This window comes from Lissotriton helveticus, chromosome 10 (assembly GCF_964261635.1).
Source record: "Lissotriton helveticus chromosome 10, aLisHel1.1, whole genome shotgun sequence".
NCBI lineage: Eukaryota > Metazoa > Chordata > Amphibia > Caudata > Salamandridae > Lissotriton > Lissotriton helveticus.
Genome location: NC_136071.1, coordinates 1,099,673,446 through 1,099,688,166, shown reverse-complemented (window position 1 = coordinate 1,099,688,166; position 14,721 = coordinate 1,099,673,446). Strand labels below are relative to the sequence as shown.

At 43.7% G+C, this 14,721-nt stretch overlaps 1 protein-coding gene across 1 annotated transcript in view; it reads left to right on the top strand.

Moving 5' to 3' along the window:
* LOC144784801 (uncharacterized) overlaps nt 1–14,721 on the top strand; it is a 137,507-nt gene that overhangs the window by 18,596 nt on the left and 104,190 nt on the right. The window contains exon 2 of the mRNA XM_078663843.1: nt 13,126–13,331. Within this exon, the coding sequence (XP_078519969.1) occupies nt 13,213–13,331 (119 nt within the window). The 5' untranslated portion in view covers nt 13,126–13,212. The remainder of the gene's footprint in view (nt 1–13,125; nt 13,332–14,721) is intronic.

The following is a 14,721-nucleotide window of genomic DNA, read 5'->3' as shown; positions in this document are numbered from 1 at the left end:
TCAGAATCAGGGTTATATGAGGAGGACTAGGTGTTTGCTACGGAAAGTCAAGACCATCGAGGGAGTCGACTATGATGAGATCATGGAGGTATGGGCGTTACCTACTGCTCACTTGCAGTTGATATGGCTACATTTAAATGTAGTGTAATTAGTCGTGGGGTAAATGTGAGGTTTTGGATGCCCGGGGCTTGGATTTTTTGGTCTAGACCGTGAGTAGAAACATGTGGCAGACACGTCTATGTAAGAAAATGTGAACATTAAGAAGTATAAGTAAAAAGGCAGGCGAAGAGTCCAGTGTAGGGCAGTAGTGTTTGCAGGATTCTAGATCAATCCCCCAACATCCCAGAGGTGCTAACATTCTAACAAGGGGTAAACAAATACTGTCCTTTTCGTTCTACCCTCTGCGTACTTACCAGTCCTATTGCTGCGTTCTGGAGGGGAGATGCCATCATACTTGGCCCCTATTTACAGGCCTAAGCTTCCGGGTGTTGGTGGAAGTGACGCCAAACGCACACCACGCATGCATCTCCCACGGTTGTATGATGTAACAATGCATACATTTACAACGTATGCCTTTACAACGTAGTTTTTACATCACAACATCCTTTACAACTTATTCCATTACATCGCATGACACTAGATCGCATTTTTAAAAACTACCTTTACAACGCATTCCAACACATCGCATAATACCTTTACAATGCATACCATTACAATGCATATCATTACATTGCATTTATGGTAAGTATTGTATAGTATAGGGGTAAAAGGTACTGTACTAACTCCAGTGGGTGCAACAGTAGTGTAAGTGTTGGATAGTATAGGGGTTAAAATTACTATTCCCACTCCAGGGAGTACAACAGTAGGGTAAGTGTTGGATAGTGTAGGGGTACAATGCGTTGTAATGGTATACGTTGTAATGCCTGCATTGTAGTGACATGCGATGTAGTGTCATGCGTTGTAATGGTATGCGTTGTAATACCTGCGTTGTAGTGACATGCGTCGTAAAGGATGTTGCGATGTAATGACTGCGTTGTAAGTGTAGTGCGATGTAATGGCAGCGTTGTAAAGGTTGTTTCCCATCTCCCACCTGTCAGCTGCCTGAAGAAGGATGGTGCTAGAGTGCAAATGTCCAAATACCTCTCAGCCGAGGGGCCTAGAGGCGATGCGCAGGAAGAGGCAGCCACCCTTGCAAGTGTAAAATAAACCACCGAGCTGTAACAGGTGTGTCCTCCTGACAGGGAGTCATAAGTTAACCCTCCTTCGTGTTTTTAAAATCAAACTGCATCCGTACATTGCAGTCAGGGCTGAAACACATTTCAAATGGATTGTCGCATCCAGTTTGGACATTTTACTTCTATGTACAACCCTCTGGGTGCCTAAGTAAATTGGGTGTGGACATGACCAAAGCACCCCCATATTTTCAGGATAATGAAGTATTTTCCTTTAAGATAAAAACGTAGAAAGGATTCTGTTACATTTACACTTTAAAGCAAACTAAAAATACTGCAGATTTTCTGTTGGCAGATATCCATAAATGCAAGGTTTAGCATAGGTTGAAAAATCGACCATTTACCTGGATATACATTTTTTTTAATCTGTGAGTCCCTAAAGTCGTTTTTTATATCTTGCACGCTTAAGCCTATGACTCATAAAAGTACTCATTTTTGTGAACTTTGCCCCCATAAACTCCATAGCATATTGCGCGCCCACGCTAACCCACACGTGAAAAAATAGTTAAGCAAGCACGTGGGTTTCTTATTCCTAATTCATTCAAATGTCACAGTGAATCATCAGCGCTTTGTGGCCCACTATTGACATCAATGCGCTTTATGCATAGCATTGACTCTCTCTTTCCATTGGAAACTAGCTAACACGTTAAAAACAAGACAAAGTGATTGAATTATGAACCCACATACTCAGCAAATCAAGAGAGACCTCCTTTTGTCTTTAAAACACCCCCTTTGCTGTACTGTCAATGTTTTATAGACTTGTTGAAGTATATGTGTACTTAATGCTTTATGTGAGACTACATGCCATAAGCAGAATATGTGCTTGTGCCACCAAAGTCTCTTAATTTTCTTATAAATCTAATGCTGGCATGTTCTTTGATTATTAGGTGGGACTAGAAAGCTTTAACCATTACCTGATCTCTAAACATCACGTACAAACGAACCCAAAAAGAAATACTTATAAAGTGGCTTTGGGTGAGCCCCCTTCAGCGATTGGCTTCTTTGCATATTGCTCCTATAACCATTGCGTCATTGAAGTGTCAATCACGTTGTGGATCAGCCTTCAATATTGTGTTTATGCTTACATTTCGCAGATGTTCAAATTTTTGTGTTTACATTGTGGGTGGTGACAAAATAGTTGTGTTTTGTTTTATTGTAATCATTGATGCCTTCAGTTCAATTGAAGAATAAAAGAATATTATGGACCCTCGGAACTCAACAAGCCATGCATCACCTTTTGCATACCACATCTTCACTTAAAGGGTAATATTTGAAAGAAGTCACCATCATCACAACTAACAGTAAATGCATGTGGACCTCAAACATTGTGGGCCCAATTCACAAAGTTAACTTACACTTTTGCTTTGTTTGATTTAATAGTACATTTACGACTGCGGAGAACTCCACACATAAAAAGACAGGCATATCGCATGAGGGCAGATTCTCCAGGAAGCAGGGACAGTCGATGAACTAACCAATAGCTTGCATACGTCATAGATCAGGGGCAATAATGTATAGAACAAGATGTAAAATTTTTGTGGACAGAGGTCCATGGGACCTGGTCTTAACAGTGCACATAAGAGTTCTGGTGTCAATCTCAGAGAAGCTGGAATTGAGTAAGTTGAGATGCCGCAGTGAAAGAGGGAAAATAAGTTTGATCAGACTCATCCAGGGTGAAAAAGGCCAGGATATAGTCTATTTTATCATGAGTCAGACTAAGAAGTACAGATGATGGCTGATAGTGTAATTGGTGGGACACACCATTTTGGAGAGAGATAACTTTATCAATCTGGAAGATTCCCTATTGGTGTTTTGTTGTGTAATAGATTTGATTAGTATAATAATCAGGAAAGCTTGGGTGGGTTTTTGTAATCTTTGACACCATCCGGTTATGCGCCCCAGGAGAAATGGAAGTAGATTAGATGCAAGGTGCTTCCCACAGTTTTGCATGCAAGTTTAGGAATGTCTAAATCTGGGATCAGATTTACTAAGATTTTACGTCTTGGTATCGTCACTTTTTTCACACAGCCCCAACTCAAAATATATTCTGGTATTTACTATGCCACACAAAACCCGATTTGCGTGACTTTGTAATAAACAAATTAACGCAAAGCAGCTTATGGCTTTGCATAAAGTAGGTATTCGATGGGTGGTGCATGGGCTTTCCTGTGTATCCAACCTTGGATTGTGATGCAAACCCATGTCTACATAGACTTGTAGACATGGGTTTGCCCCAAAATGCTGCATCTGCCTGAGGCTGGCATAATGACGAGAAATATATGTATTTGTACATGTTACGTTCGCTTTGCATTCTGTAGCACACATACAAAGAGGAATAAGCCTCTAAGAATAGTTTTTCATCAGGAAGTTATCCCTTCCTGCACAAAGGTTATTCTGACTACAGCGCAGGCACCCTTGTGTATTGTCGCAAGGGTGCTTGCGCTGATGCTAGCCACCCAGAAGTGCGCCAGCGCTACAAGAAAGAAGATCTTAATAGATATGGTGCATTTCTGCTCTCTCCCTTTGATGCAAAGTAGCCCAGCAACTTCTATTGTTGCATTGCATCAAAGTTTAGCAAATCTGGGACATGGTGTCCACAAAGGAGCACATGGCCGAGAATGAGTCAACGTGCCCTTTTTGACTGGGTCAGTAGTGTCCAGAGATCTCATGACCCAGATGTTAAAGAGGTCACCTGCCAAACCCTGTTGAGGAGAATTCTGATATTCAGCTATAGAGAAAAGGAGATTGATAGTCTTATCTCTGGATCGGCAACAGATTGTCCTGTTAATAGGGATTGGTTCAGTGGAAGGGCTACTAAGAAGATGGACAGGATAGAGGACTGGAGAGTGACCTGTCCAGTTGAGAGAAAGAAAATTAGGTTCTGAGGCAAAGTCAGAGGAAGTAACTATTAAATTGAGCGTATGATCGGCATAGTGAGCAGTGGAAAGTAATTTACGCTGAAGAGCTAAATTGACACAACATTCAAGCGAGATTTTAGTGGCAAGTAGAGCAGTGCCATCCACCAAATATTGAAATTGTCCAGAAGCAAGAGATTGGATGCAAGAATATTTATTGGGAAAATGAATTCAGCAAAATGATGACTAGAATCCATGGCGGGACCTGCTGGTGGCAAATCTCTAATTTTGGCATTGCGTTTGGACAAAACCCTCACATGTAATGCAGTTTAACACCCAAAATAACAAAAAATAAACTGAATGTGCACTCACAATCTCGCTTCTAACAAAAACAGGCCTTTATATATAGGTTAGTAAAAAAGGGCACAATGGGTGAACTGTTGATCCATTTTGACTAAGGTAGGTTAAAGAGTTTAGGCTCAGAGACTGATCTAATGTGTTAACACAGTCTTGGCTGATGGGGCATTGGTGTCAGGCAAGAAGATGATTAACATAGTAGCTAATAATATGTATTCTTTCTAATATAGTTTTTCTGTGGACATGGACATGGACTTGGTAGCTTCATAACCTGGTGCTGATTTTCCAGCCACAAAGTACAAAAATCCTTCTATCCAAACCACATGTCCAAAATGAAAACTGAAGTCCCATCCAAGGCCAATGGTGAAGATTTAGGGTGCCAGCGCCAATTTTTCAAAGTCTCAGGTTTGTTTACTCTGGCTATCAGTCGTCAGGGAGTCAGTGCACAAAATGCAAAGATCTCCTATGAAAATTGTTAACGGTCCAACAAAAGTGTACCTTGAGAATGGCAAACCTCTGGATCATCTGTCTTGATCCAGGCTGGGCGGAAGCACCAAAGTAACTGGGATACCTGCTGCACTGATGGATCCCAACTCATGAAATGAACAACTAGAGTTTTTGGCCTGGAGCCAATCACAATCTTAAATGCCAGTATCTCTCCAAATACAAGAGCTAGAGATTTAACCACAACTGTTATGGTGGCAGGTGTCCTTGCCACACTCAATGGCTCACAACCACTAGACTCTGGAATGAAGGAAAATCTTGTGTGTCCCTTTGGGGCTAAACAGGGACAAGTGCGGGGCTTAAGACTACAGGCGGTGAACACTGGTGCTCTTTTTTGGGGATGTGACTTATTTTTCAGCATCAGACTTTCACCCAGAGTAGGAAGTGCAATCCTTTAATTTAATCTGCCATGGACATGCATCTGTCTGTGTAATTTACATATTGTCAAGAGAAAAAGAGGAAGGGACAGGGAGCAGATAAAGGTCCAGCACCCATGCTCCAAAACTAAAATTGAATAGGGAGGTTACTGTTCATCAAAGTAAGAGATACGAGAGAGCTAGTTACATTAAGAGCAGTCACCAGGCCTGTCTCTTGTTGCCCTCACACACCCCCGGGGTAAGAAAAGGGAGAGGGGGCAGGGTAGGAATACCCTGACCTCCTAGGCCTTGAGGTGGGTTTCCCCATGGACCCTGCCAGGGCCCTAAAACATTTTTTTAATGTTCCTGTGAAAAATCATGGCAGATCTATGGAGCTTGTGATTTTTTTTTATAAATAACCAAGCACGGTCTCCTATGCTTGTTTATAGTTGCGCCCCTGAGTAGGCCAAGTCCCGCGGGCTAATTTAAATATTAATTTCGAGACAAGGGGGCGTACACTACCCTCATGGCTTATATCAGCCCCGGGAACCACCGCCTCTCCTGGTCTAGGCCAATATAATATAATGGAGGAGGGGGTCAAGTGCCCCTCTCTCCCCAGACCATTTAAGGCCCTAGTGACCGCCACCTCCCTGGGGCAAGGCGGGAAAATGAAATACCAGTGGAAGTGAGCCATGCAGGCCCCCTTCAGGGTCCTTATTGTCCCCGGGGACCACCACCGCCCAGGGCCAGCCCGAGATAACAAAAAGGGTGAGGGGGCCGCACACCCCATGGGCCATTTACAGTCCTAGGGATCAGCAGGAAAAATGAATGTAAAAAATGCGTTTTGGGACCCCCCCCACTTTTTCTCCACCCACCCCCACTTGAAGGATCACCCAGAAACTTTCCATGCACAAATTAGGCAAAAAGTAGGACTTTTTTTGAATGTTTTGTTAAGATTCGTGAAACAGCACCAAAGTTATTAGCAACACAAAAAAACATTTTCTCCGGAAAAACGATCCTAACTATAACCACCAAATATATATAATTACCTTATCAATACTTACCATGCGTGGCACAAAAATCTACCTGGGTGATAAAGGCTTGCATGGTAAAGGCTGTGTGGTAAAGACATTGTGTGGTCAAGGCAGCGTTGTAAAGGCTTATTCCTCTTCCTGTGCTGCCTTGAGTGCTGGCGGTGCACGTCCGGCGGGTGCCAGTTCTCTGACCTCCCCCTCTTCATCTGATGTAACAACGAGCCATTCAAAAGCAGAAGGCGCCCAACAAGTCTAAAAGAGGGTTGCTGGTACGATGTAGGACTAGGATCATGGCAGATGTGATACCAAATGCTGAGTGGTTCAGCCTGGCAAATGAGGAATGCACGCGGCATGGTTTTAAGTGAAGAATATGCGGGTGCACTGCGGCTGGGCATGCGGGTGTTAAGCCGATAAGCTAGGCTACTGCTGTCAAACCTGGGGAGATTGGGCCTTTTCATTTTTCTCAGCAGTCGGGAACAGTCCATCCGTTAGGGTGAGTTCAAATTCAACGTATACAGTCTGCCTTGCGGGGTCCCCCAGGGATACTCGCTCAGTCCCACCTTATTTAACATTTATGTTACTACTCTGGCAGACTTGATGAGATATTTTGGTCTCTTGTTAACTTCATACGCGGATGATAATCAACTTGTCGTTAAGGTAGACACTGGGGATAGCCGGTCCGCAGCGATTTTTTACAGCTGTATGAGGGCAGTCAGCTCCTGGATGTCCAGGAACTGCTTGAAACTAAATTCAAGTAAAACATTGAACCTGCATTTTGGTCCTCATCCCTCTGTATGATCTACGTCCTGGTGGCCTTCAGAGCTGGGCTCACTTCCCACTCCAGTTAGAGTGGTTAAGAACCTTGGAGTTCTAGTCAAATATAGACTGTCTTTTCATCGACAAGTAAAGGCAGTCGCCTTTACTGCCTACTGTGCTCTCAAGATGATCAAGAAGGTCATCCCATTCATTCCCGACAATCTCAAGAAAACATTTGTTACCGCCTTAGTGCTAACTAAGATTGACTACAGCAACAAGCTGTTCTTGAATGCCCATCAGCATGTTCTTAACAAACTTCAGACATTGCAAAATGCAGCTGCCAGATTGCTTTTGAAAATTCACAAATATCTTTCAACGTCAAGCTCCATTAGGACACTTCATTGGTTGCCAGTTAGACAGAGGAATACTCTTTAAGTCTCTCTACATTGTTCACAAGGGCCTGCACGACCAAGGTTTGATTTCTTTCAAGAAAATTTTTTTCTGATACGTTCCAGCCAGACCTCCACACTCAGCCATGGCTAAAACTATTCTAGTGCTTTGAGTTAAGCGCGCCACCTGGGGTGGCAGAGGCTTTCTATTGAACGCCGCTAAGGCATGGAAAGCTCTCCCATTGTCAATCAGATCACAGTCCAGTTGTCTGCTTTTTAGGAAGTCTTTATAAACATGGCTGTTCTCCTCCTATTAGACCCCACGTTAAACTTTACTCTGGCTGCGACTAGCTAGCACCAAGACACCCAAGGTTATTTGAGCGCTTTACCGAAACATATAGCATTAACATTTAATCAAGGGCGTAACAAAGCCCCTGCAGCCTCTGCAGCACATATGCGCCCCAACCAAGGAGGGAGCAAACAGTCATTTCAGAGGGGTCCCATTCAGCCCAAGCCTAATTAATATTTTTGAGACATGGGAGATTTCTGATCCTTCATCACATTCTGCAGGGGGCCCCATCAGTTTGCATTACACCACTGCTTTTAATTTGCCGCTGGACCTTGAAAGCGCTGTCAATCAAGATAAATATACAAGGTCACACGTGAATGCATCTCAATGCATGGGATTATCAAGGGACGACTTTATGGGTGAGTTGATGGCGATGGGAGAATAACTGACACTGGGTCATCTCTGCGCATCAAACACCATCGGCAGAGCAGATGCCCACCAGACCCGCTTCTATTTGATTCCCGCAAATGAGTGTGACCGCCAGAAGATGGGTGCCCTCACAGCGCAAAGATTTCAGAGAGTCTGACAGAGGATTGAGGAAGGATACTTGCTCTGCTATGGACATAAAAGAGCTGCATCTAGAAATTAAAGGAAATCAAGCTGCACATTGATCGTTCTAAAATAGACTCCTTGACCCGCAGGTTAGACTTCATGGCAGACAGATTGGATAAGCAGCACTCCTGCATCGACATGGCAGAACGCAGGATCTGACGTTGAAGTTGATGGAATGTACATACTAAGATGCTCAAAGACATGGTGGGTGAATTGAAGAGGATGAGCCTAAAAATGAGAATTTTGAGGCATGATCATACAGAAGTTATAGCGCATTTCTGCTCTCTCCGTTTCACACAACGCAGCGCATCAACTTTGCTTGCTACCCCGCATTGCGTAAAACATTAGTAAATACGCTCCGTAGAATAGAGATTGTAGAATCCTTCTGTCAATGTATGCAAACGATATGCTCCTGTTCGTCAAAAACTCATTCACCAATTTAAACCATCTCAAAAGAGAAAATACAGCCGTTGGCAGATGGTGTGGGTTACAGATCAACTGGTGAAAATTAATAACCCCTGGAAACAATAGTTTGCACATTGGCCATTGGAATTTCCACTAACATTGCAGGCCGACTCTATCATATACCTGGGTATATCATATCAATGGGACATAGACACTATCCCTTAAGAAATCTACGAAAAAGGCCTAAGCAATATAACTTTCTTAACAGTGAGATGGATCTGGCTTGCCTTGCCAGTGGCTGGCAGAGCGGCACTAATGAAGGTGGCTCTGCTCCCGCAACTACTGTATCTCTTCCAAAACCTTCCCCTTCCCCTAACTAATTGAGAACACTCACGATCAACGTGACGTGGGCGGTTGGGCAGCCAAGGGATAGCTGGCCAAAAATGCAATTAGAAAATGAATAGGCGGATTTGCCACTCCCGTGGCTTGGTCGCTCAAGCGCAAATTGCACACCACAATAGTTGGCATGCACCACACTATGACCTGAAAAAAGGCTTGTGAACCCAGTTCTTCCACTGCTTTGTTTTAAAAGTCACACAGGCCGATCAGAGAGATGATTGGTGTGGGCATGGTCAAGACTGGAAGTGCTATGGAGCTATGTGGGGTGACCACAATATATTCCCATCACATCGTGCAGTCCACTAACCATGCGGCTAAGTGTTTGGTGCGACGCAGAAGTAAACGGGCAATTGCAAAAAAAGAAAATGTATACGCATGTGGGTGATTTTAAATAAATAATTTAGCTCATCCCAGGAATTCTTGGGAGGGATACCTAGACATGTTGACATACCACAGGCTGCGACACACCACTAGGGATACATTCTCATAGTTACCTGATCTGATGGGCCAGTAGAGTGCAAACTAGTCACTTTGTGTTTGGTGGTTCTCCATCAATCTAACTTTTTGGACAGACAATACACATAATGGCCCCGATTCACAAAAGTAATCTGAGACAAAATCCTAAATTTACGGCTTTTGGTATTCACAAAGGGCATTTAGGAGTAGTAAAGTTAGGATTTAGTCTCATTTAAACTTAAGTTTTGGTTTTAAGATAAACTTAAGGCCAAAACTTAAGTTTAACTGAGACAAAATCCTACATTTACGACTTTCGGTATTCACAAAGGGCATTTAGGAGTAGTAAAGTTAGGATTTTGTCTTAGTTAAACTTAAGTTTTAGTTAAACTTAAGATCAAAACTTAAGTTTAACTGACAAAAAATCCTAACTTTACTACTCCTAAATGGCCTTTGTGAATACCGAAATTCGTAAAGGTAGGATTTTGTCTTAGATTACTTTTGTGAATCAGGCCCAATATATCTAAATAGTCACAAGATTTGGGATTTGAGATATCAGCCAGACTAACGAGACGTCCCCTCATGTGAAACGTAGGTTGATACATTTCAAATCCATCAACGTAGTCTATTATTCACCAACGAGTATGGCTGGGTTTGAAGAGCTCCTGAGGCTGGCGACGTGCAGCACCGGTGGCAGACTTCATGCAAATGGATTGGTGCTGCCCTTGGATAATTAATAAAATAATGTGCTGGCCCTAAGTTTTAGAGCAATTTTACCATTATAGGTGTGGGAGTGAGTGTGGGAGCTGGACATTGATTACTCCCAGTCCCTCTTTTTCTCTATATTGGCTGCCCTTGGATAGCCTTGTTCTGGGTGCAGGTTCTGAAGGCTGTGAACTCTACATTAGCGATATGTGGCTATTGGCACACTGCTAATGCATAGCTCTGGTCAGGGCCAGCTTTAGTGCTGTAGTGCCCGGTGCGATAATCATTTTTGGTGCCCCCACCCCCAATGACTTCCTCCTCGGATTCCCTCACTGCCACTCAGCAAAAGTGTCTCTCATCTCTCCATAGCCTCCCACTTGCATGTATTTCATTTGTTTTAAAGCCCCTGTAAAGGCTGACTTTACTAATCTGCTCAGTTATCAACATAACATACGATCTGTTGAGCCCCCATGAACAAAGCCCTCGCTACAGATAATATAATCGGTGACATCACTGCCGTTACACTTGTATTATTGTATGCATGTGAAATGTTCTTTATTATGTGTACCAGAGCGACAAAGTGTGTAAAGTTGCCAATAATGCTCCAGACCATCAAAATATGTATCGCCTAACTGTGCCCCTCCCTCTCTTCTCTATTTCTTCTTCTTTCCTTTTCCTCTTCCTTAGCCTGTCCCTTTCTCTTCTCCCAAGGAATGCCAGGTTGGGCTCATGGTGTCCATAAAGGAGCATAAACAGGGCCGGACTGGCCGTAGCGGGCACCGGGCAATCCCCCGGTGCGCCGCACGGGTGAGGGCCGGTTTGGGGCCCCTGGGGGCCGTTTTTGTTACAGGGCCGACTTTGCAGCATAGCTGCAAAATCGACCCTGTAACAAAATCGGCCGAAAACCGACCCTGGCAAAGAGTTCGGCCGCACCTACAACACCCCCGGGTGGGGGTAGGGAGGGCCGGCCGAGCACTTTGCCAGGGCCGGTTTTGGTTCCCAGTCCGGCCCTGAGCATAAATCCTTATACGCACATGTAAATTTGGATACACTCGCTTAACCGAATATATATGCCTTCTGTATACCTTGTGAAAACCAATAAAGTATTTTGGAAAAAAAAACATACGATCTGTTCTTTGCAGCAGGCATATTAACCCTCTGCGCTACTTTATGGCGAGTAAAACTGCCTCTAGAGAGCACTCCGATATCTCACTCTCTAGCAAGTACATTAATCACAAGAGTTATCTTGACATTTTTATTGCTGCCTAAAAGCTGGACGCACAAGGGACTCTGCCGCAGGTGTTTTTAAATCTTAAGTTATTGCTAGCACAGCGCCCCCCTGAGGTCAGTGCCCCCCCTGCAGGTAAGAGCCCAGTGCGCCCGCCCCGGTCCCACCGCCCTAAAGCTGCCCTAGTTCTGGTTCCAGGGTCAGACAGTGATAAAAGGCCGCTGATGACACGTCCAGCAATGAAGTTTTGGTGTCATGTGACTCCTAGACACATCTAGGGCTGGCCGCATAAAATGCTTGGAGTATGTATGTATGTATTTGGTATTTGTTAGGCGCGTATATCACCCGTAGGTCTCACAGTGCCAACAGATACTCAGACAACAAGGAGAAGGGCCTCGGCAGAGCTAGAAAAGCCAGGTTTTAACCCCTTCGCTGTGGGGGTAATTCCCCCGCTGTGCTGGGGGGGAAGAGGGGCGCGCACAGCGCTCCTGTGCTCATGACGAGCTGAGCTCGTCACAGGTGCACCGGCTCCCTTGGAATGCTCAGCACAGCAGGGGAATTCTCCCCGCACCTGAGCGTTCCACGGCTCATGGCGAGCTGAGCTCGTCATGAGCACCGGAGCACCGTGCCTCATGAGTCGGCTCAGCTCGTCATGAGCATGGAAAAGGTTAAGGGTTTTGCGGAGTGATGGGCGGTAAAATATAATCCCACCTAGGGGGCAGCTTTCTTTGTATATATATATGAATGTATGTATATGGTATTTCTATAGAGCTAACCTAGCCAAAATGCGGCTGAGCCTTCACTGCACTATAACTGCTTTTAAAGTGTATTCTCTGTTCGTTAAGAGGAACAGAAACTTTCATCTTGACCTTTTAAACATTTATAGCTAATAAAATCACCGATGATCAGAATTAGAAATGCACTTTCCACCGAAATGACCTATTGGCCAATGTTTCCCTGCGTCACGTGGAAGGGGATATTGCGTCATTGTTGTCTCTTACTGAGTGAACAACAACGTCCCTCCCCGGGTCAAGACCTTTGGTTCCCCGAGTCGCACACTTCCTGGGCTTGCGAACATTCTTATTTACATCTCGTTTCGTGTGAAGTAAACAACAGGCCTGCGTAGAGTTTCCATGAGTGTCTGCTCTCGCCCTATGGCCGACGTCACTTTCTCCTCACAAGTAGTATTTTTGCCGTGGTGGGGGTGAAGGGTGAAGCGCGGCTCGGTAGTCAGTGGCAGCAGCAGCTGATGGGGGCGCCTCCGACTTCCTCGTTCTCAGAGCAGCGCTAGAAAACGCACAGCAGACTTCCTGGTCGCGCTCATAATAACAGAGTCTGACAGAGCAGCCTCAGAAGCGCACGTCCCCGGGGTTTTAAACCCCAGCTGAGCCCATCACCAGCCTGTCACTCACCTTCACTATTTTTTATATTTACTATTCTTGATTTTCTTTGTGTGTTTTTTTTATCTTTGCCAGGCACAACTTGCCTGCTTTGTTTTATTTATGTTTTTCTCAATTGTACAATTCAAGCCCTGAACCGTTTTTCAAACAGATTTTCGGCAGTTGGACGCGGACGTGTGGTGTTTCTTCCAGTTGTGTTTTCGTCCAGCGGGAGTTCTGAGTGGCAGCTGGGGAGGGCATGGAGCCTGGCACGTATGTACCCTTCCAAAACCTGTCGAAACCCGAATATTTCACCGCCATGGAAAGAACTGTCTCTGACTTCGCTCCCGAGAGGCGGGCTGAGGTGGACGACCACAGGTAAGCGAAAGCACCAGGTGCGCTTCTCATAGCTGCAATATTGTTAATTTTGTCATCATCCTGATTTACGGAATCCGTATTTGACACTAAGTCAGACCTCCTGGAGAAAAAGCGTAAAAGCAATTCCACACCCCTGGCCAGATGTGTGGTCAAGACATGCTTGGACCTCAGCTAATCCAAAAATACATGTAGTTTGTCAATTACATTAAACAGCTCGAGTATTCCAAAATATTATGTGGCAATTTATTCCAGATACTCAATTCGACCATTGGTAAAGTAACCATAAACGCAAAACTCACATTTAATGCCACCATGTCATCATCAGGGCCACTGGAAAAAAGTGACTGCGTGGCTGAGATGTTTTCACATAAATATGAGTTTACCACTCTTGCCACATAATCCATAATTTGGTTCATAATATACAGATTTTATCAAAAATGTTAGTAAATCAAATTGATCAAAAGCTATTAAATTGCTGCATATTTGCTGCAGGGCTGCGCTAGACATTTTCCGCAGTGAGCTAGTCACCTTCAGTTGTTGATTGGTGTAATTACCCGGTGGTGACAATGTTGCCCAGGTAGCGCAAACATTCCCATTTAATGGACTGAAAGGATTTTGCCTTCAGAAGAAATCAAAAACCCTTAACTTCTTAAATGTAATTAAAACTAATAAGATAGAATGATTCCTTCTTCGTCATGATTTTTTAAACTATTAGTACAAATTGATGTTCACATTGCAGAAACTATTCTCAAAGCTGTGGATGTTTCAACAGGTCACACACACTCTGGGAGAATTACAGATATATTGCATGTCTTTTGTAAATTCCATGTCCTAAATCATAGGTTACTTCCTAGAGTGGCAAGTTCATAATGAATACAAAATGTGCTTTCCTGTTCTGCATGGCTCTTTTGAAGAAAATGAGTGATAAACGAATTCCTCCTATTTTGCCTCTTGCTTCATAAATCATAGGGCTCTCGGTTTTATGGTATTTTTTTGTCATTTCCATCTGTATTTATCCATATTTATTTTGTGTTTTGTGAAAAAATGTAAAGCTGGAACTGGTATATTTCCACATTTATTTAACTAAGAAATATGCAGTCATACTTGAATGTCTGCCATGTTTCAGTGATAAGAACACACACCGTAGATAAATCAATGCAATTATATGAAAATATGCACATTTCAGTATCAGTCTTGTGCATAACTACTGCTGTTTAAGCAATTTTACTAAAATTCCTTTATTTTAACCCCCTTACCTATCGACCCACACAGTTATTGGCCTAGCCGTTATGGCAAGGTGTATTTAGAATCACTCGAAAAGCACCCAATTTCCTTTTTATCCACGTTTAAAAATAAATACAGACAAGAAAATAAATGGTTTTCTGTGTGT